At 42.7% G+C, this 25,704-nt stretch overlaps 1 protein-coding gene and 1 non-coding gene across 2 annotated transcripts in view; one reads left to right on the forward strand and one right to left on the reverse strand.

The window, feature by feature from the left end:
* THOC2 (THO complex 2) overlaps positions 1-25,614 on the reverse strand; it is a 169,318-nt gene extending 143,704 nt beyond the window's left edge. The window contains exon 1 of the mRNA XM_029240281.1: positions 25,565-25,614. Coding sequence (XP_029096114.1) covers positions 25,565-25,599 — 35 coding nt within the window. The 5' untranslated portion in view covers positions 25,600-25,614. The remainder of the gene's footprint in view (positions 1-25,564) is intronic.
* Positions 22,399-22,471, forward strand: TRNAG-CCC. Its single transcript has one exon. It is a non-coding gene; the product is annotated as a tRNA-Gly (tRNA).
* Positions 25,615-25,704: the final 90 nt, after the last annotated feature.

Genomic DNA, 25,704 nt, shown 5'->3' on the forward strand with positions numbered 1-25,704 from the left:
CTCTCTCTCCCTCTCACACACACACACACACACACACACACACACACTGCCACCAGCCCAGCCCATTCATTAAATAACACTTCTCTATTCTATGTTTTGTAATCTTATGGTGACGCTCTCTCTCACATTCTCAGCCCACACAAAAAGGAACACTTTACCTTCCTGCTCTGCCCGCTGCCCCACTTCTAGCCAGGGAATCCAGGTCCAATTCAGCCTGCCAAAGAGCTTCCAGGGCAGCTTTATTTACACGGTTTTACACAACACATTTGTCTGTAGCGGCCTCATTCCTGCCTCCCAGTCAGAGCCAGATATTGAAAGGTTATTCTCTATTCCAGGAGGTTGTTGAAATTTAAAGGCTTTTTAATTCTAAGCTGAAAAAGTTTGCTTTAGGGCTTACTCAGTTGCTTGCTACTAAAACCATAAAAGAGCAGACAGGAGGTAGTTCAGAAAAAAAAATATGAAAGCTGATGTTGGCTCTTAGTTTGAGGTCAAAACATTTTTTATCATGTTAAGGCAATATCCATCTATTCCTGTTTCACTGAGTTTTTACCAAATATTACCATAAAGAAACACTGAATTCTCTCAGGTGCCTTTTTGGGCATATATCAAGAGGATCATATGTTTTCTACCTTTCACCTCTTAATAAAATAAATGTTATAACATTAATATATTTCATCATACTGAAGCATCTTCACATTTCTAGAATGAATTTCACTGGGTCGTGATTAATGCATGATGGTGTTCTCTTTGCTAGTATCCTATTAGAGTTTTTGCAGCAATATTTTTAAGTGATATTGCATCACATTTATTTTGAACAATCCCTTTTTCTTGACTGATTTTTTTCCTAACAAATCATCTCTTTCTATCAAGAGCAGAGCATATATGCATACCACAACCCAGCAACCATGCATGGTCCCTGCTCAGTCCAGGATTCCTTTATATACCGTGTCTGAACCCAACACAAAGGAGCCCTCATACAGCTCACATTCCTAACCACAATAGCCAGTGACCTGGGGGATGGCCCTCTGTCTAGTTCAGGACCCTTATGCAGATCTCCACTCCCCAAATCATTGAGCAGAAAATCTTCCAACACATACCAGATCAGTAGGATTTCTCCTGTTCGGATTAAGTTCTATATCCATACCATGATTCATCAAAGGATAGACCCTACACATAACAGGGCTCAAAACATACAAGTCTAAATGTATGCCATGATTCCCACCAGACCACAGTCATTCCAAAACCACAGTTAAGCACACTAGAATTCAAGTCTAAACTAAACCATGACCACACCACCATTTGTCAAACCAAGGTACAGAACAGGCCAGGAACAGGGTTCGTATAAGTATACAGCACTTCACTCAATCATTCACTCATTCTTTCATTCATTAAATCAATATTTATTGAACATCCACCATGTGTCAGGCACAGTGCTATAGTAACCGCCACAGCACTCAGAGAGGTTTTTGCCCCTAACAATACTGGTAACCAGATCTACCAACTCAAGAGTCAGCCCCATCTTAGACCAAGCCCATAGCCATACAACCTCTCAACATACTTTAAGTGCCTATAAGTACCTTCTCAGCAAAGAGCCTAAATCCACCCTATGATTGCATGAGAGGAGGCAGCTTTCACCAAGGATGGGGGAGGGTCCATACCCATATATGTATCAGGGCTTAGCACACCAGTCATAGGCCAAAGCAAAGCCTAAATCTTTACCACTATTCAGCCTAAGTACTTGGCTTATAAGTATGTCAATACAAAACACAGCTTAGCCACATACCACCATTAAGCACAGTTGGAAAGACCTCTCAGACCGTGGCCTTAACTTTATCTCTGCCCCTGTAAGCCATGATACAAATCTCACTCATATAAGTGCCCAAGCAAGAACCAACAATTCAACTCTCCACACCATTTTTGCTTATATCTATAGTTTATTCATTTTTATTGATATATAGTATTCCGCTGGATGAATATGGTATGTTTTGTTTAACTATTCTACTCTTGAGGGACAGCTTCTATACACACACACACACACACACACACACACACCCTGGGGTACATAAGAATGTATTTATGCTGGATATATACCTGTGTGGAACTGCTCAATCATAAAAATATGTATATCTTCAAATTCAGTAAATAGTAACATTCAATTTTCTAAAGTGGTTGCAATGATTTAAAAGACCCACTATTGCTCCATGTTCTTGTCAGCCATTATTAGTGTTAGGCTTTTAATTTTCACCAATTGAGTGAGTATGTAATAGTATTGCATTGTGGGTTTAATTTGCATTTCCTAATTACTAATTACTAACTACTAATGAGGTTAAACAGCTTTCATATGTTTTTTATCTATTTGGATGTACAATTTTGTGGAGTAACTATTCAAGTTTCTAGCCTTTTCTATTGCATTTTCTATCTTTTTTCTTATTGATTTGTAGAAGTTATTTATTCATTTTGGAAAATAGCCATTTTTCTAGTAAATTTATTGCAGATATCTACTCCCACTCTGTGACTTATCTTTTCATCTTATGGTATTTTCTGATGAAGAGAATTTCTTAATTTTAAAGCATTCAAACTCATCAATACTTTATTTTATGGTTAGAGCTTCACGTGTCTTTTTTAAAATTAATTAATTAATTAATTTTATTTTTGGTTGCATTGGGTCTTTGTTGCTGCGCGTGGGCTTTCTCTAGTTGCAAGGAGCGGGGGCTACTCTTCGTTGCGGTGCGCGTGCTTCTCATCGCGGTGGCTTCTCTTGTTGCGGAGCACAGGCTCTAGGCGTGTGGGCTTCAGTAGTTGTGGTGCCCAGGCTCAGTAGTTGTGGCTCGCAGGCTCTAGAGTGCAGGCTCAGTAGTTGTGGTGCACGAGTTTAGCTGCACCGCAGCATGTGGGATCTTCCGGGATTAGGACTCGAACCCTTGTCCCCTGCATTGGCAAGCGGATTCCTAACGACTGCGCCACCAGGGAAGCCCCCCTCAAGCAGTTCTTGACTTTAGGTTTCAGGTGCATGTTTCATAACTCAGTCAGGCTAGTGGGCAAATCAGGAGTGGCGCCTTGGACACTCTGTATTTCCTAATTTGGTGCTTCCCAATCTTTTTCTTTTCATGGTACTCATAGAAACTGATATTTAGGGCACACTGTCATAAATGGATAGGCGGTTCACGGCCAAAGACAATCTGTCTCGAGGCTCTGCTGCACTAGTCTTTGCGTGGCCGTCCTGAGGGCTAAGGAGGGCAATACCTCAGGACCCATAGAACCCAGAAGGGGCACGCCTGTGTGCAGTGGCACATAATTTAGGAAACTGTTTCCTAACTCTTCCCTTCTTTTCCCTCCCTAGCTCATAGCTCTCCCCTTTTAAGCTATTCCCCATTTGGGAGTCATTCCCGCAAACCTACCCCAACCCCTGTCCTTGGGATGTATGTCCTCTCCCCACAGGAAAATGGAGTCCCCACTCCCCCAGTTGCTTGAATCCTGCAAAACCAGCCATTCTGGCTTCCACTGATTATCAATGAATATCTCCTGGTTTCTCTTGGCAATGCAGGCTGGGAGGGGTGAGTTTTGTCCCGCTGATGAACATAGGAAAAAGCATTGTGTGCTTCTACCTGGTTTTAAAGCTGTTTCTTTTTTCCTTAAAAGTACCTAAAATCGGGAATTCCCTGGCGGTCCAGTGGTTAGGACTCCGTGCTTTCACTGACGAGGGCGCAGGTTCAATCCCTGGTCGGGGAACTAAGATCCCACAAGCCGCATGGTGCAGCCAAAGGAAAAAAAAAAACTAAAATCACAGGCAACTCTCTCCTGCTTCACAGTGAACCTTGGAGCAGAGCAGCCTTCAGCACGCTAAGAGAGGATCTCTCAAATGAGGGTTTATATCTATAAGCAGATATATTTATAGTATCAAACTCCTATGCAGCTTCTGCCTATAATACGATTCACGCACATACATACATCAGCCTGTGAGCCAGGAGACAGACCACACTCACACCTGAGCCCATGCCCACCGAATGGCTCAGAACACAAGGAGACACCACGTGACCAGGCCAACTCCTATCCTTATCCCATGGCTCAGCAAACAGGAGGGAGCCATAGTCCACATGGTCTGCATCAGGGCCAACACAGGTACCACCAGGAGACAGTCTCTCACTAAGACTGGGCCTGTGCCTTCTATATATATATGCCAAGTGTGCCATGGGAAAGCCAGGCCTGAGGCCCAAACACTCACCCTTGCTGTAACATGACAAACAACATGGTGGCCACTGCTGAGAACAGAGCTCATGCACATCCACTGCACAGCACATGCAAACCAAGCTGCTATTCTACAGAAGAACCATTCACAGGCCAAGAATCAGAACAGAATGTGATACCCCCAGGCAGACAGAATCATCATATCATGATTGATCATACAACAAGGAATCCGCACTCATATCAGGGTTTCTGTAGTGTCCACTATTCAGCACCAAAGGTTGCTTTTCCAGCCCTCACCTATTGTACCTGGTTGGGGGATCGGGCACTGCATCCCAGCTTCCTCCGTGAAACTCTCTCTTCTCTCAGGTCCCTGGATTCTGCTCCTGCCTCTCCCCACTTCTCTGCACACCCCTTGTGCCATCCCATGCCCCCATGGATGCTGTCCTCTGGGCCCCTGAGGACCTCCCCCCTTCTTTGCACAACCCTCAGGTGTCCCTCCGCAAGAAGCTCTGGCAGATCCAGCCCGCAGCCCCTGGACTCGCCTCTCCAGCACAGTGTGACCGGCATTCGGGGCGAACATCTCTCCCCCTCTAGATCTTAGGTCCTCGCAGGCAGGAGCACCCTGTTTCTCACCTCTGGGTCCTCACCACAGGGCTTGGCGCCTGGCTCTGAGCCAGGGCTTGATAAAACCGGGCAGCTCTGGAGCTGGAGGCCTGCGTGTTTGGAAGCACGGGCAGCAGCGGGGGCCCTGCGCAGGATCCCTGGGCTCCCCGGAGCGGAGGCGGGGAGGGGAGGCGCCGCCAGCGAGTGACAGCAAGGGCCGCCTCTAATAACCCCGGTAAGGGCTCAGTAATGTTTGCTGAATCAGCTGACAGGCGTCGGTGCAGACTTAGCTGTCATGAGAGGCCTGAAGGGCCCTTGAATTCCCGCTGTTAGTAGAGACAATTTGGCAGGCAGAAGAGCCAAGGCTGCATCAGCGGCTTGGAGGCAGGAGCGCCCAACTGCAGTGGAATGAGCAGGAGTGGCCCTACAGTCTCAGGTCAAGTGCAGGGCTCCCGTGACTGCTGGCCACTGAGGGGAGCCGGGCCCCTCCCTGCAGGCAGAGCCCGGGCCCTCTCCACAGGAGCGGGCGGTCCACATTCCATCACGGGGGTGAGGGGCGGCCTCCCCGCCTTTCCCGCCACTGGGGGTTTCCCCAGAAGCCAGACTTTCCATTTTCAAAGCGGGACAGAGCCCTGGGCAAACCGGGACAGGTGGTCACCCTCGGTGGCATTGGAAGGAGTGTCAGTCTCAAGCAGGGCTCCCTTCCCTTCTGCTGTTGGGAGCAGAGGACATTAAGGGGGCCTTGGTCAGAGTCGCAGCCCTACCAGGACGTGCCCAGTGGGACTGTGCATCTGCATCTGGCCTGCAGGGGCGGTGGTGAGGGCTGCCTGGAGGTGGCATGGGTTGGGCCCTCTTCTGGAGGGCTTATCCTAGAGGAGTTGGGTCTCAGCACTGGTTTGGGGTCCCTGTGCTTGGTATACGTATTCAAAGGGGCCTGGAACTGAGTTGGGTCTGATCTCTGTTTTGGGGACCTTGTGTCCAGCAAGTGAACACATAAAGTCCTGGGAGTAAGCTGAGACCATTCTGCATGGTCTTGAGCTGGGGTCTGTGTATCTGGGTATGGCCCGAGTCTGTCTTGGATAATTCCTAATCTTGCACTATGGACTGGGTTAGGCAAGGGTGTGCTGAGTGGGGAGGTGTCTATATCTTGGTCTCAGCAAGGCCAGCCCCTTCAGGGGTATCTGATCATGTATCTGGGAGGCAGCTGTCTCACAGTATGTCTAGATGACAGTTGGCCATAAACCCTGGTCTGGGCACAAACCAGTTTGGGAAGTGCTGCCTGTGGGTATGTAAGCGGGTCCTGTCCTTGACAGTGATGTTGTGCCATTATGTCATCCTGACTGATGATGTTTCCTGGAGTATGTGCTAGAGATAATGGTATGGACTATGGCTGTCCCCTGGCACACTGGGAAGTGGTAGTTTTCAAACTGGCCCTTTTTTAGACAGTGTCCTTAGTGTGTGTCTGGTCCCTACGTAACTAATGGCTGACTCATGCTGTTATTTATGATAGAATTCTTGTGGACTGTGCACCCTGAACTCTGGGCAGGTTTTAAGTGTCCTAGTCAGAGATTTTCCATATTTCCTCAGTAAGGATGGAGAATTTTCTCAAGTAGCAATGGTGTGGCTGAAGTGAGACTGCTTTAAGCTTCTTGGTAGGGAGCAAGTCCTGAGTCTTGGGGTAATTAAACTGGAGGGTCACAGGCAGACTCTACTTTGGAAGGTGGAGATGTGGTCCCAACTTGTGTTAAGGAAACATACTTTTTCCTTTTTTGAAGGGAGGCACAGTACAGGTTTCGCAAGGGTCCAACCAGGGCATAGGAATGTGTGCCACTCTTCCCAAATAGCCTAGGGCATCCATCATTTTGAGAGATAAGTGGAGCATCCAAGCATTTAAAACATGCTACAGACATGGAAGCAACCTAAATGTCCATCAACAGAGGAATGGATAAAGAAGATGTGGTATATATATATATACACAATGTAATACTATTCAGCCATAAAAAAGAATGAAATTTTGCCATTTGCAGCAACATGGATGTACTTGGAGGGCTTTATGCTAAGTGAAATAAGTCAGACAGAGAAAGAAAAATACTGTATGATATCACTTGTATGTGGAATCTAAAAAATACAACAAGCTAGTAAACATAACAAAAAGGAAACAGACTCACAGATATAGAGAACAAACTAGTGGTTGCCAAGGGGGAAGAGGGGTGGGGGAAGGATGGATTGGGAGTTTGGGATTAGCAGATACAAACTAGTATATATAGGATGGATAAACAACAAGCTCTTACTGTATAGCACAGGGAACTATATTCAGTATCCTATAATAAACCATAATGGAAAAGAATACTAAAAAATAAAATAAAATATGCTACAGAAAGAGTTGACACACTACAGCTCATGAACCCACTGCATGCTTTTGTTTTGTTTTGCTTTGTTTTTCCACTGCCTGTTTTATGAGTAAAGTTTTATTGGAACACAGCCACACCCATTTGTTTATATATTGTCCATGGCTGCTTTCTCACTACAACACCAGAGTTGAGTAATTGGGACAGAGAGCAGATGGCCCATGAAGGCTCAAATGTTTACTATCTGGCCCTTTACAGAAAGAGTGTGCCAATCCTTGTGCTAGAGGATTGTTCCCATTCGTTCAGCTTGTCTGGGAGAATAATAGCATAAAAATAGCATAAAATTCAGTCTGTGGCCATACTCCTCTCAACAACCCCTTGACATGGGTTGACATTCTCATCACGTTTTACGGGTGAGGAAACAAATACAGAGGGGTAAAGTGACACAGCCAGGAAGTGCCCAAACCAAGATCTGAACCCGGGCAGGCTGGCTTTATCAGACTGGCCCCTAACTACTACACAGAACTACCTCCTTTGTATAGGTACAAAAACTTCATCAGGTCTACAAACTACTAGTGTCACCATGATTCCAGAGCCCCCATGAAGCCTCTGCCTGTAAGGCCAACTGGCCCGAGGCAGGGGAACGCAATCAGACTCACAGGTTGAAACTGACCTGGAGACTTTCCGGACCACCCAGTTCCAGAAACTAACCTGGAGACTTTCCGGACCACCCAGTTCCACGAACTGACCTGGAGACTTTCCGGACCACCCAATTCCAGGAACTGACCTGGGGACTTTCCACCCGGCCCAGCCTTCCCGCCTTTCGAGGGGCGGGACTAACGGTCCCAAGACGATGCAACCGGCACCGGATATTGCCGCGATACCCGAAGAGACCACCAAATAAGGAATACCCTGCGCCCTCCCGGATTCGCCACACCCCTTTCCCTTCTTTCCCTATAAATTCTGCCCAAACCCTCGCCCGGGCACGACTTCTCTGGCCTCTTTCTCTGGGACCAGTGAACCTCGCCCAGGAGCGTTCCCAAATAAAGCTTGTTTAAGCTCTCCTCCGTTTTTGGTGCCGTTCCTTACACTGCCTGTGGCTGCACTGAAGTAACATACTCTCCGAGTACCACTGGGACCCTAGGAGACAGATAACTGCACTGTTCTTTCCATCCTGTCTGCTTTCCTTGGTCATGTCTGGGGTGCAGCCACCCCCATTCTCCTACTCAACTGTAATCTCCACATAGAGAAAAGTACAAAGAATTTCATAATTAGCACCCCACCATTCACTATGAAATTCTAGCATTTTCTTATACATGCTTCAGAATTTCAGTTATTAAGAAATAAAATATAGCCCCAGTTGGAGCTCCCTCTGCACTTCTGGATCTCTTTGCCTTCCCGCTCCAAAAGTAGCCACGACATGGAAATTGGAGTTTATCTTTCCCAGGCATGCCAGAACTCTTTACTAGCCTGCCTTTTTAAAAAATTTCATCATCCAACATGGGCAAGAAATACCAGTTCTTCAAGTTCATATAGTCTCCCCAGTCACTCCTCATCTCACCTCTAATGAGGTATCTTTGAACTCTTGTTTGGAGTCCTCATCTACTAATCCACTCAGAGGTGTGGCTGCCAGGCAAGAGAGGGGGATGGAGGTAAACAGAACTGGAGTGATGACTGAGTTACTAGGCTGACACAAATAAGTGCTTCCCATCTCAGCTGTCACATCCAGTCGCCACTCACAGGGCTGAAGCAAATATATCAGGGGCACTTGCTCTGAGGGCCTTTGTTCAAATAGTGTTCCAGAATGAACTGGGCAAGTTTACCCAGAGCAGAGGAAAACATCTTGGTCAAAGGGATGAGGGAGGAAGGGAAGCCAGAAATCACAAGTAAGAAGCACTGACAGGGACTTCCCTGGTGGTGCAGTGGTTAAGAATCCAACTGCCAATGCAGGGGACACAAGTTCGATCCCTGGTCCTGGAAGATCCCACATGCCACGGAGCAACTAAGTCCGTGTGCCACGGCTACTGAGCCTGTGCTCGAGATCCTGTGCTCTGCAACAAGAGAAGCCACTGCAGTGAGAGGCCCAGGCACTGCAACGAAGAGTAGCCCCGGTTTGCCTCAACTAGAGAAAGCCCGCGTGCAGCAACAAAGACCCAACACAGCCAAAAATAAATAATTATTTTTTTAAAAAAAAGGAAGCAGTGACAAGCCTCAGCTTCCAAAGATGATCTTCAGTTTTATATAAGAAAAGGGGGTTATGAGATGGTAAGGTCAGAAACCCGTCAGAAAATAAAATGTAATGTAGATTGAGGCAAACAGTTCAAGGCCTGGGCTGTGATGAGAAAAGAGTAATAGGGACCTGTGCTGCATTCCCTTTAATGATTTGCTCCTCTAGATGAGCTCTCCGCTCTGCTCTGCACCGACCCATATATGTACATCGGTAAGCTCCATTACCTCTAGCTTCCAGTTGGGCTTGGCCAATGGGAAGGACTGGCAAGAAATGGCAAGGATGGAGAAGAATGAAGTTGGGATACTTATTTCTATGACTTTTTCCCTGAGAGGTTTCTGGAGGCGGGCTGGCTGTTTCCCTCACCTGAAAGTTGTAGCTTTTCCTGTCAGGTAACCCTAGCCACCTAGCTCTTGCTCTCCCAGCACCCAAGTTCAAGAAACCACTCCTTCCCTTTGCTACTTCAGGTTTAAGAGTGTTAACAGCCTTACTAGCCTTGGGTTCTGGAATATCATCTGTGGATTCTCTATACCCTACCTAAATTTAGTAAATAGTTGCTTTATTAAATGATTCTTTCAAAAACTTTAAGTGTGCCATCTATTCCCACTGGATGTTAACTGACACAGGCTCATTCATATACTACTGAGAAAATTCCTGAATAATTAATTCCATTACTTCTATTAATGATAAGTTAACAGCACTAATTTTCAATTCAAGGAAGAGATATATAGACTCTCTAACTGATAATTTTGTGAAACCACTAAATGTATACACTCAAACTTCTAAAGAAATAATTTCCAGGAACATTGAGCCTTATGCCCAGGAATGTATTATATATTTTTTGAAATGTTGAGTTTTACAAAGGTAATCTCTGATGTGCTTACTTGCCTAATGCCTGTCTTCCCTACCGGACTGTAAAGTCCATGACACCAGGACACTCTTTTGTTCACTGCTATATCCTCAGTGACCAGGACAATACCCCTCAAATAGTAGATACTCAACAAATTTTTTTTTATTTAATGAATGGTTGAATTATGGTTCCTTGACAGTCAAAAGCAGTACTAAAAACAATTAACCATCATGGAATACTGATGAGTCATTCTTTTAATTAGAGGCAGATGTAATGGAGCAGGCATTGGACAGTTACCTCTGTGAATGATGTCGCCTCTTTGGGGCTTACAATCATACCTTTTTGTGAAGATGGTATGGGAATGTTCACATATTTTTCAGGGTGTCTGATCAATTATAGAAATAACAGGAAATGGTAAATTTCAACACAGCCTGCACAACATTGTTTGGGCTTTACTTTAGGAAAGGCTTAACGTATTCAGAACTGAGGAATCCATATGTATCCTTTGCAGAAGTATGCCTGTAATATCAAGCCAACCCCTGAAGGCAAGAGGCGATAACATCAAGAAACCTATAAATGCTTTTGATATGAGCACCAGAAGAGATTTCTTAACTTGTCTGAACCTCTGTGGAACACATCACCCAGGAGATAACCCTCATCAGTACACCATTTGCGGGGCATTCATTTGCTAACGCTTATGGTCAATCAACAAACATGCATAGCATACCTACTATTTGTCCTCCCTGGCAATGATGAATCATAGTTCATATCTGTGATTGCTCACAGACTAGTGGAGCCACAATCACAATATAATAATGTAAGTACTCTGATAAAGGTATTGTTTTTTTTAACTTTTTATTTGGAGATAATTTCAAACTTACAGCAAGAGTGCTAGAATAAGAATAGTGTAAAGAACACCTATAAACCCTTTTGTTGATTCGAAACCTCAGGAGTTCCCCAGGTGAAATCTGAAACCGGCCCCCTGTACTCAGAGGGCAAGGAGAGACCAAAGAAGAGGCAGACCATCCCAGACTGGTTGGTGGAAGTTTAATAAGCAAGGGAACTTACATAGGAGGCTTGTCTTGGGTGGTCGCAAGACAAGTCCATCTCCGCACCCGCTTGCCAGCATCTTAAAAGTTTACATAGAGGCCTAAATTGGGTTCAGTCACTTATTCAGTCCAGGTAGTCTCAACACCTAGCTCTCTCAGGGCTCTGGCCTTGAATCACCTCTGGCTATGGGAGCGGTGGGCGGAATGTACATTCCAAGCAAGGACAGGGGAGGGGTGAGGAGCCTTCCATTGCTGGGTCCAGCCCTAAGGTCAACTGGCAGTCACATCCTCTTGATGACCTCCTCCAACACCTTTACCCCAGATTCACTTATTGTTAACTTTTAACCCCATGTGCTTTATCATGTGCATGTTCCACCTATCTGTCTATCTATTTTTTCTCCTGAACTATTTGAGAGAATTATATATCATTGGCCTTCACCCCTAAATACTTCAGTGCATATTTCTGAAGAATATGGTAATATTCTCTTACTTTAACCATAATCCAGTTATGAACTTCAGAAATTTACATTGATACAATACTTGATTATTGTTATTATTATTTTTGGCTACTCCGTGCGGGTTGCGGGATCTTAGCTCCCTGACCAACCAGGGATCGAACCTGTGCCCCCTGCCCTGGAAGCGCGGAGTCCTAACCACTGGACCTCCAGGGAAGTCCCATGATAAAATACTTTAATCTATCATCCCATAGTCCAATTTTAGCAGTTGACCTAATAATGTCTTTTACAGTATTCCCCCCCCATCCCCACCCCACCAGTACAGGATCCTGTCTAGGGTCAGATATTGCCTTTAGTTGTCACATGGTGGAGGAGGTCATCAAGAAGATGTGACTGCCAGTTGACAGGCAAGCTGGTCACAGGCTACCAGCATCAGGATTAAGGCATCTATGGTACAAAATTTAAGGAAACACTGAGTTCCACCTGGAGGAGTTTGACAAGTGAATAGGAATATACCTAGCAGAGAAGAGAGATGAGGTCATTTAGGACAAAGGAAACAGCGAGCACAAAGGCAAGGAAGCATGAAGAGCATGGTGAGAAGTGCAATGTAATCACAGTATAGGGTATTTGTTAGAGATGGCCTGGAGATGAGGCTGATAAAGTAGGTTGAGACCAGGATACAAATTGCCTTAGTGCTAAGAGCCTGATCTGGACTTTACCCCATAGGCAGTAAAAAATGTTGAAGATTTTTTTCACACCCTGGATTGTTTAACTCACTCGGTCATCAAGTTGCATCAACTCTGCTTCTACACTGCTTCCCTTTAAGGGTTTTAATCACAGGAGTAACATGATTATAATTTTTTTTTAATGAGACAAACCTCGCAACATTGTATAAACTAGACTGGCAGGATGAGTGATAAGAAGGGTGGAACCTGAGTCAGGTGAGGAGGCTCGTCAAGCGAGAGAACTGAATTGAGAAAACAGTAACAGGAAGATAGAAGAGGAAGCGGAAAATGTTTATGAGATAGAATTAGCTAAGACTTGGGTACTGTGAAAGGATTTCAATGTAAAATGGAACCGGAGGATAGGAAATGGAGAATCTCGCATGCGCCCTCAGAAGAACGAAATTTAACCAAGAGACTGATTTCCCATAAATGTCTGACTTACAGAAGACCGAGACTTATCTCCTGACCAATGAATATCTAGCCCCATCCTCAAGCCAGTGAACTTGCTGCTTGGTCTCTGTCTAGACTTCCCCCCCTTTACACTCCTTGCTCATGAATGCAGCCCACCCCAAACCCTCAAGGGACTCACCTGTAGCTTGCTACAGTTTGCATTTCTTGAATTGCGATTACTCTGTTATTCCCAAATAAACTCAATATCTGGTAATTCAATCTTGCCTCAGTTTACCTCTTTATTTAGGTTGGCCATACTGATTATATGTAGAATCTGGAGAAGCCCAGGATGACTTTTCAGTTTCTGGCTTGAAGGACTGGGTGAGCAGAGGTGCCATTCAAGAGGTAGGGGAAATGGTAGAAGTAAGTTTCAGAGGAAAAATAAGTTCAGTTTTAGACCTATTGAGTTCGAGTTGGCAAAAAGATATCCAATTAGAAGTTTTCATGAAAAGGTTTTGAAATAACAGCACAGTGGAACTTGGGCAGCTTCCCTCTTCTGATTTCCTTTTGCCGTCACAATCAAGACGAAACCAGGAAATTTAGGTAAAATATTTGTTTCACCAAGTCATGTCTGGGAGTCCCCAAGAGGTATTTCTAACGTCCTCGTGAACCTATCTTTCAGCGCTATAGTTACTCTATGGCACCTGCCGTTCTCCTCATTTGCCTCAGCCCTCTCATTGATATCCATTGCTCAATTAAACACATAGAGTGTCTCACTTTTGTCATAGCTACCAGTGTCCACTGGCAAAGTATAATTTTTAGAAAGTTAAAAATATGACTTGTACAAAATATAAAATAAGCCCCTATAAATATTTTATTTAACTCACTAATGAGGAAACAGCAGTATGGTAAGTTGGTTCAAAGGAGAATTTGAAAGAAAGTGCATATAGGCACTCAAAGAAATAATTCTAAAATAAGACTACTAAGTTAGATTTAGATACAGTACTGGTTAATGTTCTATAGGGAAATACAACTGTTACCTTTGAGGCCATCTTTTCTACTTGACAGAAGCATTTGCATCTTTACAAACAGACCTCTGAAATAGAGGTGAAATAGAGGAGGAGCTTCAGGATGGTGGAGGAGTGAGACATGGAGATTGCCTTCCTGCCCACAAATACATCAGAAATACATTTACAAATGGAACAACTCCTACAGAACACCTACTGAACGCTGGCAGAAGACCTCAGACCTCCCAAACGCCCTGTGGCTGACACGGTCTTGGTGCTCTGGCCGGGTATCAGGCCTGTGCCTCTGAGGTGGGAGAGCCGAGTTCAGGACATTGGTCCACCAGAAGCCTCCCAGCCCCACATGATATCAAATGGCGAAAGCTCTCCCAGAGATCTCCATCTCAACGCTAAGACCCAGCTCCACTCAACGACCAGCAAGCTCCAGTGCTGGACACCCTATGCCAAACAACTAGCAAGACAGGAACACAACCCCACCCATTAGCAGAGAGGCTGCCTAAAATCATAATAAGTTCACAGACACCCCAAAACACACGACCGGACGTGGTCCTGCCCACCAGAAAGACAAGATCAAGCCTCATCCACCAGAACACAGGCACTAGTCCCCTCTACCAGGAAGCCTACACAACTCACTGAACCAACCTTACCCACTGGGAGCAGACACCAAAAACAACGGGAACTAAGAACCTGCAGCCTGTGAAACACAGTAAGTTAAGCAAAATGAGAAGACAGAGAAATATGCAGCAGATGAAGGAGCAAGGTAAAAACCCACCAGACCAAACAAATGAAGAGGAAATAGGCCATCTACCTGAAAAAGAATTCAGAGTAATGATAGTAAAGATGATACATAATCTTGGAAATAAAATGGAGAAAATACAAGAAATGTTTAACAAGGACCTAGAAGAACTAAAGAGCAAACAAACAATGATGAACAACACAATAAATGAAATTAAAACTTCTCTAGAAGGAATCAGTAGCAGAATAACTGAGGCAGAAGAACGGATAAGTGACCTGGAAGATAAAATAGTGGAAATAACTACTGCAGAGCAGAAGAAAGAAAAAAGAATGAAAAGAACTGAGGACAGTCTCAGAGACCTCTGGGACAACATTAAATGCACCAACATTCGAATTATAGGGGTCCCAGAAGAAGAAGGGAAAAAGAAAGGGACTGTGAAAATATTTGAAGAGCTTATAGTTGAAAAATTCCCTAATATGGGTAAGGAAATAATGAATCAAGCCCAGGAAGCACAGAGAGTCCCATACAGGATAAATCCAAGGAGAAACACAGCAAGACACATATTAATCAAACTATCTAAAATTAAATACAAAGAAAGCATATTAAAAGCAGCAAGGGAAAAGCAACAATTAACATACAAGGGAATCCCCAGAAAGTTAATAGCTGATCTTTCAGCAGAAACTCTCCAAGCCAGAAGGGAGTGGCAGGACATATTTAAAGTGATGAAAGGGAAAAACCTACAACCAGGATTACTCTACCCAGCAAGGATCTCATTCAGATTCGACGGAGAAATTAAAAGCTTTTCAGAGAAGCAAAACTAAGAGAATTCAGCAGCACTAAACCAGCTCTACAGCAAATGCTAAAGGAACTTCTCTAGGCAGGAAACACAGAGAAGGAAAAGACCTACAATAACAAAACTAAAACAATTAAGAAAACAGTAATAGAACATACATATTGATAATTACCTTAAATGTAAATGGATTAAATGCTCCAACCAAAAGACATAGACTGGCTGAATGGATACAAAAACAAGACCCATACATATGCTGTCTACAAAAGATGCACTTCAGATCTAGGGACACATACAGACTGAAAGTGAGGGGATGGAAAAAGATATTCCATGCAAATGGAAATCAAAAGAAAGCTGGAGTAGCAATTCTCATATCAGACAAAGTAGATTTTAAAACAGACTATTAGAAGAGTCAAAGAAGGACACTACATAATAATCAAGGGTTCAATCCAAGAAGAATATAAAACAATTGTAAATATTTATGCACCCAACATAGGAGCACCTCAGTACATAAGGCAAATGTTAACAGCCATAAAAGGGGAAATCGACAGTAACACATTCATAGTAGGGGACTTTAACACCCCACTTTCACCAATGGACAGATCATCCAAAATGAAAATAAATAAGGAAACACAAGCTTCAAATGATACATTAAACAAGATGGACTTAATTGATATTTATAGGACATTCCATCCAAAAACAGCAGATTACACTTTCTTCTCACATGCTCATGGAACATTGTCCAGGATATATCATATCTTGGGTCACAAAGCAAGCCTTGGTAAATTTAAGAAAATTGAAATCCTATCAAGTACCTTTTCCGACCACAATGCTATGAGACTAGATATCAATTACAGGAAAAAAATCTGTAAAAAATACAAACACATGGAGGCTAAACAATACACTACTAAATGATCAATAGATCACTGAAGAAATCAAAGAGGAAATAAAAAAAATACCTAGAAGCAAATGACAATGAAAACACGACAACCCAAAACCTATGGGATGCAGCAAAAGCGGTTCTAAGAGGGAAGTTCATAGCAATACAATCCTACCTTAAGAAACAAGAAACATCTCAAATAAACAACCTAACCTTACACCTAAAGCAATTAGAGAAAGAAGAACAAGAAAATCCCGAAGTTAGAAGAAGGAAAGAAATCATAAAGATCAGATCAGAAATAAATGAAAAAGAAATGAAGGAAACAATAGCAAAGATCAGTAAAACTAAAAGGTGGTTCTTTGAGAAGATAAATAAAATTGATAAACCATTAGCCAGATTCATCAAGAAAAAAAGGGAGAATACTCAAATCAATAGAATTAGAAATGAAAAAGGAGAAGTGACAGCTGACACTACAGAAATACAAAGGATCATGAGAGATTACTACGAGCAACTATATGTCAATAAAATGGACAACTTGGAAGAAATGGACAAATTCTTAGAAAAGCACAACCTTATGAGACTGAACCAGGAAGAAATAGAAAATATAAACAGACCAATCACAAGCACTGAAATTGAGACTGTGATTAAACATCTTCCAACAAACAAAAGCCCAGGACCAGATGGCTTCACAGGCGAATTCTATCAAACATTTAGAGAAGAGCTAACACCTATCCTTCTCAAACTCTTCCAAAATATAGCAGAGGGGGCAACACTCTCAAACTCATTCTATGAGGCCACTGTCACTCTGATACCAAAATCGGACAAAGATGTCACAAAAAAAGAATACTACAGGCCAATATGACTGATGAACATAGATGCAAAAATCCTCAACAAAATACTAGCAAACAGAATCCAACAGCACATTAAAAGGATCATACACCATGATCAAGTGGGGTTTATCCCAGGAATGCAAGGATTCGTCAATATATGCAAATCAATCAATGTGATAAAACATATTAACCAACTGAAGGAGAAAAACCATATTATCATCTCAATAGATGCAGAAAAGACTTTTGACAGAATTCAACACTCATTTATAAAAACCCTCCAGAAAGTAGGCATACAGGGAACTTACCTCAACATAATAAAGGCCATATATGACAAACCCACAGCCAACATCATTCTCAATGGTGAAAAACTGAAACCATTTCCACTAAGATCAGGAACAAGACAAGGTTGCCCACTCTCACCACTGTTATTTAACATAGTTTTGGAAGTTTTAGCCACAGCAATCAGAAAAGAAATAAAAGGAAACCAAATCAGAAAAGAAGAAGTAAAACTGTCACTGTTTGCAGATAACATGATAGTATATATCAAGAATCCTAAAGATGCTACCAGAAGACTACTAGAGCTAATAAATGAATTTGGTAAAGTAGCAGGATACAAAATTAATGCACAGAAGTCTCTTGCATTCCTATACACTAATGATGAAAAATCTGAAAGAGAAGTTAAAGAAACACTCCCATTTACCATTGCAACAAAAAGAATAAAATACCTAGGAATAAACCTTCCTAAGGAGACAAAAGACCTGTTTGCAGAAAACTATAAGACACTGATGAAAGAAATTAAGGATGATACAAACAGATGGAGAGATATACCATGTTCTTGGATGGGAAGAATCAACATTGTGAAAATGACTATACTACCCAAAGCAATCTACAGATTCAATGCAATCCCTATCAAACTACCAATGGCATTTTTTACAGAACTAGAAAAAAATTTCACAATTTGTATGGAAACACAAAAGACCCCAAAGAGCCAAAGCAATGTTGAGAAAGAAAAACAGAGCTGGAGGAATCAGGCTCCCTGACTTCAGGCTATACTACAAAGCTACAGTAATCAAGAAAGTATGGTACTGGCACAAAAACAGAAATATAGATCAATGGAACAGGATAGAAAGCCCAGAGATAAACTCACACACATGTGGTCGCCTTATCTTTGATAAAGAAGGCAAGAATATACAATGGAGAAAAGACAGCCTCTTCAACAAGTGGTGCTGGGAAAACTGGACAGCTACACATGAAAGAATGAAATTAGAACACTCCTTAACACCATACACAAAAATAAACTCAAAATGGATTAAAGATCTAAATGTAAGGCCAGACACTATAAATCTCTTAGAGGAAACCATAGGCAGAACACTCCATGACATAAATCACAGCAAGATCCTTTTTGACCCACCTCCTAGAGAAATGGAAATTAAAAACAAAAATAAACAAATGGGACTTAATGAAACTTAAAAGCTTTTGCACAGCAAAGGAAACCATAAACAAGATGAAAAGACAACCCTCAGAATGGGAGAAAATATTTGCAAGTGAAGCAACTGACAGAGGATTAATCTCTAAAATATACAAGCAGCTCATGCAGCTCATTATCAGAAAAATATACAACCTAATCCAAAAATGGGCAGGAGACCTAAATAGACATTTCTCCAAAGAAGATATACAGATTGCCAACAAACACATGAAAGGATGCTCAACATCACTAATCATTAGAGAATGCAAATCAAAACTACAATGAGGTATCACCTCACACCAGTCAGAATGGCCATTATCAAAAACTCTACGAACACTAAATGCTGGAGAGGGTGTGGAGAAAAGGGAACCCTCTTGCACTGTTGGTGGAAATGTAAATTGATACAGGCACTATGGAGAACAGTATGAAGGTTCCTCAAAAAACTAAAAATAGAACTCCCATACGACCCAGCAATCCCACTACTGGGCATATACCCTGAGAAAACCATAATTCAAAAAGAGTCATGTACCACAATGTTCATTGCATCTCTATTTACAATAGCCAGGACATGGAAGCAACCTAAGTGTCCATCGACAGATGAATGGATAAAGAAGATGTGGCACATATATACAATGGAATATTACTCAGCCATAAAAAGAACCGAAATTGAGTCTTTTGTAGTGAGGTGGATGGACCTGGAGACTGTCATACAGAGTGAAGTAGGTCAGAAAGAGAAAAACAAATACCATATGCTAACACATATATATGGAATATTAAAAAAAAAAGGTTCTGAAGAACCTAGGGGCAGGACAGGAATAAAGACGCAGACATAGAGAATGGACTTGAGGACACGAGGAGTGGGAAGGGTAAGCTGGGACGAAGTGAGATTGTGGCATGGACATATATACACTACCAAATGTAAAATAAATAGCTAGTGGGAAGCAGCTGCATAGCACAGGGAGATCAGCTCGGTGCTTTGTGTCCACCTAGAGGGGTGGGATAGGGAAGGTGGGAGGGAGACACAAGAGGGAAGGGATATGGGGATGTATGTATATGTATAGCTGATTCACTTTGTTATACAGCAGAAAGTAACACACCATTGTAAAGCAATTATACTCCAATAAAGATGTTAGAAAAACAAACAAAACTCTCAGTTACAGGTAATTTGTTACAGCAGCTATAGGAAACTAACTCACGTTGTTTGTATTTCTTTTTGGTTAGACGCTGCCTAAATGTTGAGGATTTCTTTTAATTTCTCTAGTTACGTTCCTCTTTGGACAAGTGAGTATAATTTAACCAACTGGATTTCATCTAACATCTACATCTGTCAAGCAACTGGGACTGCTAATATATTACCAGTGCATGTTACCCAAGTAGTACCTATTTAAAATAGGACTGAGATTACTTTTATAGCATAACAAGTTAATTTTAAAATTTACGACTGTTTTAAAGCACAGAAAACCTTTTATTCTAAGAGGGAAAGAATTTAAAAAATTCCTGGGGAGGGGCTTCCCTGGTGGCACAGGGCCAAGGCAGGGGACACGGGTTCGAGCCCTGGTCCGGGAAGATGCCATATGCCACAGAGCAACTAAGCCCATGCGCCACAACTACTGAGCCTGCGCTCTAGAGCCCGTGCTCCACAACAAAAGAAGCCACCGCAATGAGTAGCCCCTGATCTCTGCAACTGGAGAAAGCCTGCGTGCAGGAACGAAGACTCAATGCAGCCAAAAATAAATAAATTAAATAAATAAATAAATTCCTGGGGAGGGACTTCCGTAGTGTCACAGTGGTTAAGAATCCGCCTGCCAATGCAGGGGACATGGATTCGATCCCTGGTCCAGGAAGATCCCACATGCTGCAGAGCAACTAAGCCTGTGCGCCACAACTACTGAGCCCATGTTCCACAACTACTGAAGCCCGTGCGCCTAGAGCCTGTGCTCCACAGCAAAGAGAAGCCACTACAATGAGAAGCCTGTGCACTACAAGGAAGAGTAGCCCCCGCTCGCCCCAAGTAGAGAAAGCCCACGTGCAGCAATGAAGACCCAACACAGCCAAAAATAAGTAAGTAAATAAATAAATTTATTAAAAAAAAATTCCTAGGGAAGTGTCTTGTATCAATCCTGCTTGCTCTGTTTTTTCATCTTTTTAATTTTAATAGTATAGTTTTAATCCGTTTTCTATGAATAAATTCACTTCATATTTTAAAGAGTTACAGTGTTCTCATTTAGAATTAAATTTCTAGCAATTATTTACTTGGGTTCTAGGTACTATATTTGATAGAGAGAAAACAGATATATAACTTTTTTTCTATCTCCTTCCCTTCTTTTTTGTAGTTTTTCTGTTTCCTACAAAACACTATCCCTCTTTTTGCTTCATCCCACTATGAAACACTCCAACAATATGCCTTCTGCTACCCTAAATTGCCCCATTCACATTTCCTTTTGCCAGTCCCCTGCCCTGTCCCAATTTCTCTACTCCTTCTTCCTACCTACTAAGTGTTATTAAAGAAACTCTCTAAATCATACTCTCTGGATTCTGTACAAAGTCAGGCTCTCAACACACCCTAATGGGTCATAATGAATGGTCTTTGAAATTCAACCCAGGAAAGGTATAACCTTTGGGTCTAAGGCGGCCCCCTGCCTAGCAAATGGTTTGCCAGTATCCGTGCTTCACTTAAAACTCACTGCTTAAGGTTATACAATGTGATGAATCCTCAGTTTATTCCTTGAGCTTTAGTAGCTTGCTGGTCTCTCCTTATTTGGATCCCAGCTCCTATCTGTTCACTAATCCATTGCTGAGTGCTGAACTTTGCCCAACACTCATCAATTGCTTTGACTACTGCCATTCCCAGCCAGGACTTTGACTTCTCAACAGGGAGCTTTTTAAAACTCCAATTTATTGAGCTACACACTGTGCTAGATGCCTCCCATCCACTATCTTGTTTAATGCTCACAACAACCGAATGAGGTATGAATTACCCCCCTCACCTTCAGCCAACAACCATGCCTTCCATTGTACAGAAAAGAATGAGGACTTCAACATAACCTTCCTCAATTTCCTTCTTCTTCACCTCAGAGTCTCTCTGGATCTTCAACTGCTCCCGTTCCTTTACTTTCATGATGAAAACATGCCAAATGGGCAGAGACAGAAACAGAGGGGCATTTGAGAGATAGACATGGTCGATCCATGGTCTCAAGGGGCACAGACCTTAATGGAGTCCATGAGGATCAACAAGAGATGTCTAAAAGGAAGGACCAAGAGCCTGCCAAGAAAGTTTAGAAAGCTGTCATCTAAGTAGATGCTGAAAACAGAAGACAAGGAAGGAGCCCAATAAGGTTTGGGGGGTTAAGAGCATAGCATTTCTTGTGGGGCACCTACTGATTTCTGAAAATATCCTTTTTTTCACTTGGGGTCAGCCAATGTGTAGAGCTTTCACTCTTCAGCCTTTTCAAGGCAATACTCACTTTCCTATCCCTGCCTTTTCTACTTGCCAACTTAATCACTCAGATGGTTTTGCTTTTATCTCTGCAACCACCACTTCTACCTTGATAGCTCCAGACCCCTCCCTAATAAGTTTCACAATAATGACTCCAAATGTCCCAGTTCCCCACCATAGCCAAGGGCCTCAGCCTGCTTTAGCTTTGAGGAAAGTTAATACCACCCTTCTTTACATCCTATCATATTTTGCCACCATCCAAGATGAAGCCCCTTGATCATCTCTTCCTTTCATTTCCACCCTGTTCTGTGCTTCCTCACCTACACAAATTCCCACTTTACCTCTCCCTCCCAGACCTTTCCACTTGGCCCTAGGGAATTCCCATTCAAAGATAGACTGGGGCTTCCCTGGTGGTCCAGTGGGTAAGACTCTGCACTCCCAATGCAGGGGGCCCGGGTTCGATCCCCGGTCGGGGAACTAGATCCTGCACGCATGCTGCAACTAAGAGTCCACATGCCACAACTAAAAGATTCCACATGCCTCAACTAAGACCCAGCACAGCCTAAATAAATAAATAAATATATAAATATTTTTTAAAAAAAGATAGACTCTCTTCCATGGAAACTCTCTCACTTTCTGACCTTAAATGAAACATGGTTCTCTCCTCAAGATACCACTCCCCCTGCATCTCCCTCCAGAGAAGGCTGCTCGTTCATTCTCCACATATTACAGTTGGCATTCTCCTCCTACGTCATCACTACTTCCAAGCCATAACTCTTTCAATATTGCTTCCTTGAAGTTATTCCATCTATTTTCTCTTCTTCATTGTGATTGTCTAATAGCCTCCTGGCCAATCTCTCTCTCTTTCTCTCTCTCTCTCATTGGTTGAATATGTTGTCACTTGACTCACAGTCTTCCTCTCTAATACATTGGCCACTATCCTGGGCAACTTCAGTGTTCTTATCAGCAAGCATCCATCCTGGGCACCTAATGTTTCGCGGGGATTCTAAGAATGCAGCATTTGAACAGCCTCAGCTGACTAAGCCTTGTGGTTTCTTAGTGGTTTCTCAACTTGAAATGTCTACATTTGGACAGAGACCCAGCCTCGTGGTGTCCAGGACAGAGGGTGTAGGATGACTGTAGTTGAGTAGAGTTTCAATAGATTTGAATATTTCTCGCAGCAGACTTGGTCTCCAAGTATCTGAGGTGGTGAGATTTCTGGGGAAAGGTATTTAAGCAAGAGTTGTAGCAGACTGAGACTAGGCTTATCTGGTGGGTGGCACAATATTCAAATCAACTCTATTACAAGGAGACTGCCCACTGAATTAATGTTTCATGATGTTGATAAGTAAAAAATATTATTTCAATAAATATTTCCTGAGAATCTACTATGAGCCAGGTACTGTCCCAGGAGCTAAGAAAAGAAAAATGGAAAAAAAAACCCTGACCCCATTGCTTAAATCAGTTCATAAATGCTTAGATAAATCATTCATGTGTCAAGCTGAAATCATGATACTCACTTCACAGGGTTGTTGTGAGTTTTAAATGAGATAATTCATATAAAGCAAATAGCTCAATAAATGGTAAGTAAATGGTAAAGGCGTGGGGCTATTATGAACTCTTCGGCACCTCCCACGTGTGACCACCAGGTGTCAGCCTCCCCTAGCTAAACCCTACCAGGCCAAGGGTGACCAGTCGTCTAATCTCTCCAACAGGAGAGGAAGGAGCAAAGGACTTCGCAACTATTTACTCCTCACCTATTCCCGATCAGAGCTACTTAGGTGCAGAAATTTCTTAGCACTGATTTCAGATGAGAACTTGTGTGCCTACAGGGTAAGCCCAGTTGGAAGTGTTTTGCAGCCTCCCTAGGCACCACAATGTGGAAATGACCAAGATCTGGTCAAGGAGAAACAGAAAAAGGACATTAAAGGCAAAGAAGGGCAGGTGGGAATGTAAACTGGTACAGCCACTATGGAGAACAGTATGGAGGTTCCTTAAAAAACTACAGATAGAACTACCATACGACCCAGCAATCCCACTACTGGGCATATACCCAGAGAAAACCATAATTCAAAAAGACACATGCACCCCAATGTTCATTGCAGCACTATTTACAATAGCCAGGTCATGGAAGCAACCTAAGTGTCCATTAACCGATGAATGGATAAAGAAGATGTACCTATATACAATGGAATATTACTCAGCCATAAAAAGGAACAAAATTGGGTCATTTGTAGAGACGTGTATGGACCTAGAGACTGTCATACAGAGTGAAGTAAGTCAGAAAGAGAAAAACAAATATCGTATATTAAGGCATATATGTGGAACCTAGAAAAATGGTACAGATAAACCGGCTTGCAGGGCAGAAATTGAGACACAGATGTAGAGAACAAACGTATGGACACCAAGGGGGGAAAGTGGCAAGGGGAGTGGTGGTAGTGGTGGGATGGATTGAGAGATTGGGATTGACATGTATACAGTGATGTGTATAAAATGGATAACTAATAAGAACCTGCTGTATAAAAAATAAATTTAATTTAATTTAATTTAAAAAAAAAAAGCAAAGAGGGGCAAAGCAAAGCCAATTCTGGAAAAGGCTAGGGAGAGAATGAAATAGGAGGAGGAAAGGAGAGACTGAGAGAGAGGGAAAGGTAAAACTTTTCTTACTCAACCACCTCGCCAGGGCCTCACCCAAAGCCCTCTCATTTAAGCCACCAGCAACCTGAAACCTCCACCTCCCAGGCTCCTACCACACGTCAAATCCCTTTTAAATCCTTGTAATCCCACTGATTCTCTAGCTGGCTTTCTCCTGGATGTATTTCAGAGAGGAGCTTTAGAGTCCCTGGCAAAGAACTCACCATTCTTCTTGAGGCCATGTAATTTGTACTTTGTATCTGAGCTGCCATATTTTCTAGACTTCCTGGTTCTCCTCATTAGAAACTATATTTCCATATTTTGAAAGACGCCTTTTTCCCCCTTACAATAGCCTCTTTGACTTTGCCAGTTAACCAAGTTGCATATTTCATTTCCCAGGCGCCTAGTATTTTTGACCGTTGGCATACATTTTCTCAGGCTTCCAATAAGGTATTTTTTAAATAGTCCACAGGCTTCCTGCAGCTTATTGACTTTTTGAATGTTAGTCTTAATTTTCCTAATGTCCTGTAACATGTGGCATACCCAGACAGGAATAGGCCTTGTTCAGACACCATCCTGAAGAACTGTTGACTTAGTGTGCTCTCTGTGGACAGAAACCGGCCTGCAACTGTTTTTCAGGCTCAACCACCAGTTAAGAGCTCTTTCCTTCACACAAAAAGAGATCTTTGCTCAGGAATTTCTAAAAAAAAAAAAAAAAACACCTAAAGAACGAATTGAGAAAAAGGAACCTACACTCTGTGTAAAGAAGAAAGAAAGAACAATACAATAAAATGCAAAGCATACTGCAATTAATGTAAAGGCTAAACTTGTGAACTGCCACTAATTCTTTCTCTCCCTTAGCCAAGTATTGGCAAAGGGAAGTGATTCATATTCTAGGGCAACAAAAGGATTCTAGGAACTAACATATACAGTTACCTGAAAAATCTGAACTTGGATTTCCTCCAAATCATGATCAATCCAGGTCAGTGCCAGATCACTCAAAAGAGGCCTGAGGGCTTCCCTGGTGGCGCAGTGGTTGAGAGTCCGCCTGCCGATGCAGGGGACACGGGTTCGTG

Source organism: Monodon monoceros, unplaced genomic scaffold (genome assembly GCF_005190385.1).
Source record: "Monodon monoceros isolate NGI ecotype Baffin Bay Population unplaced genomic scaffold, NGI_Narwhal_1 Super_Scaffold_22, whole genome shotgun sequence".
Taxonomy (NCBI): Eukaryota; Metazoa; Chordata; class Mammalia; order Artiodactyla; family Monodontidae; genus Monodon; species Monodon monoceros.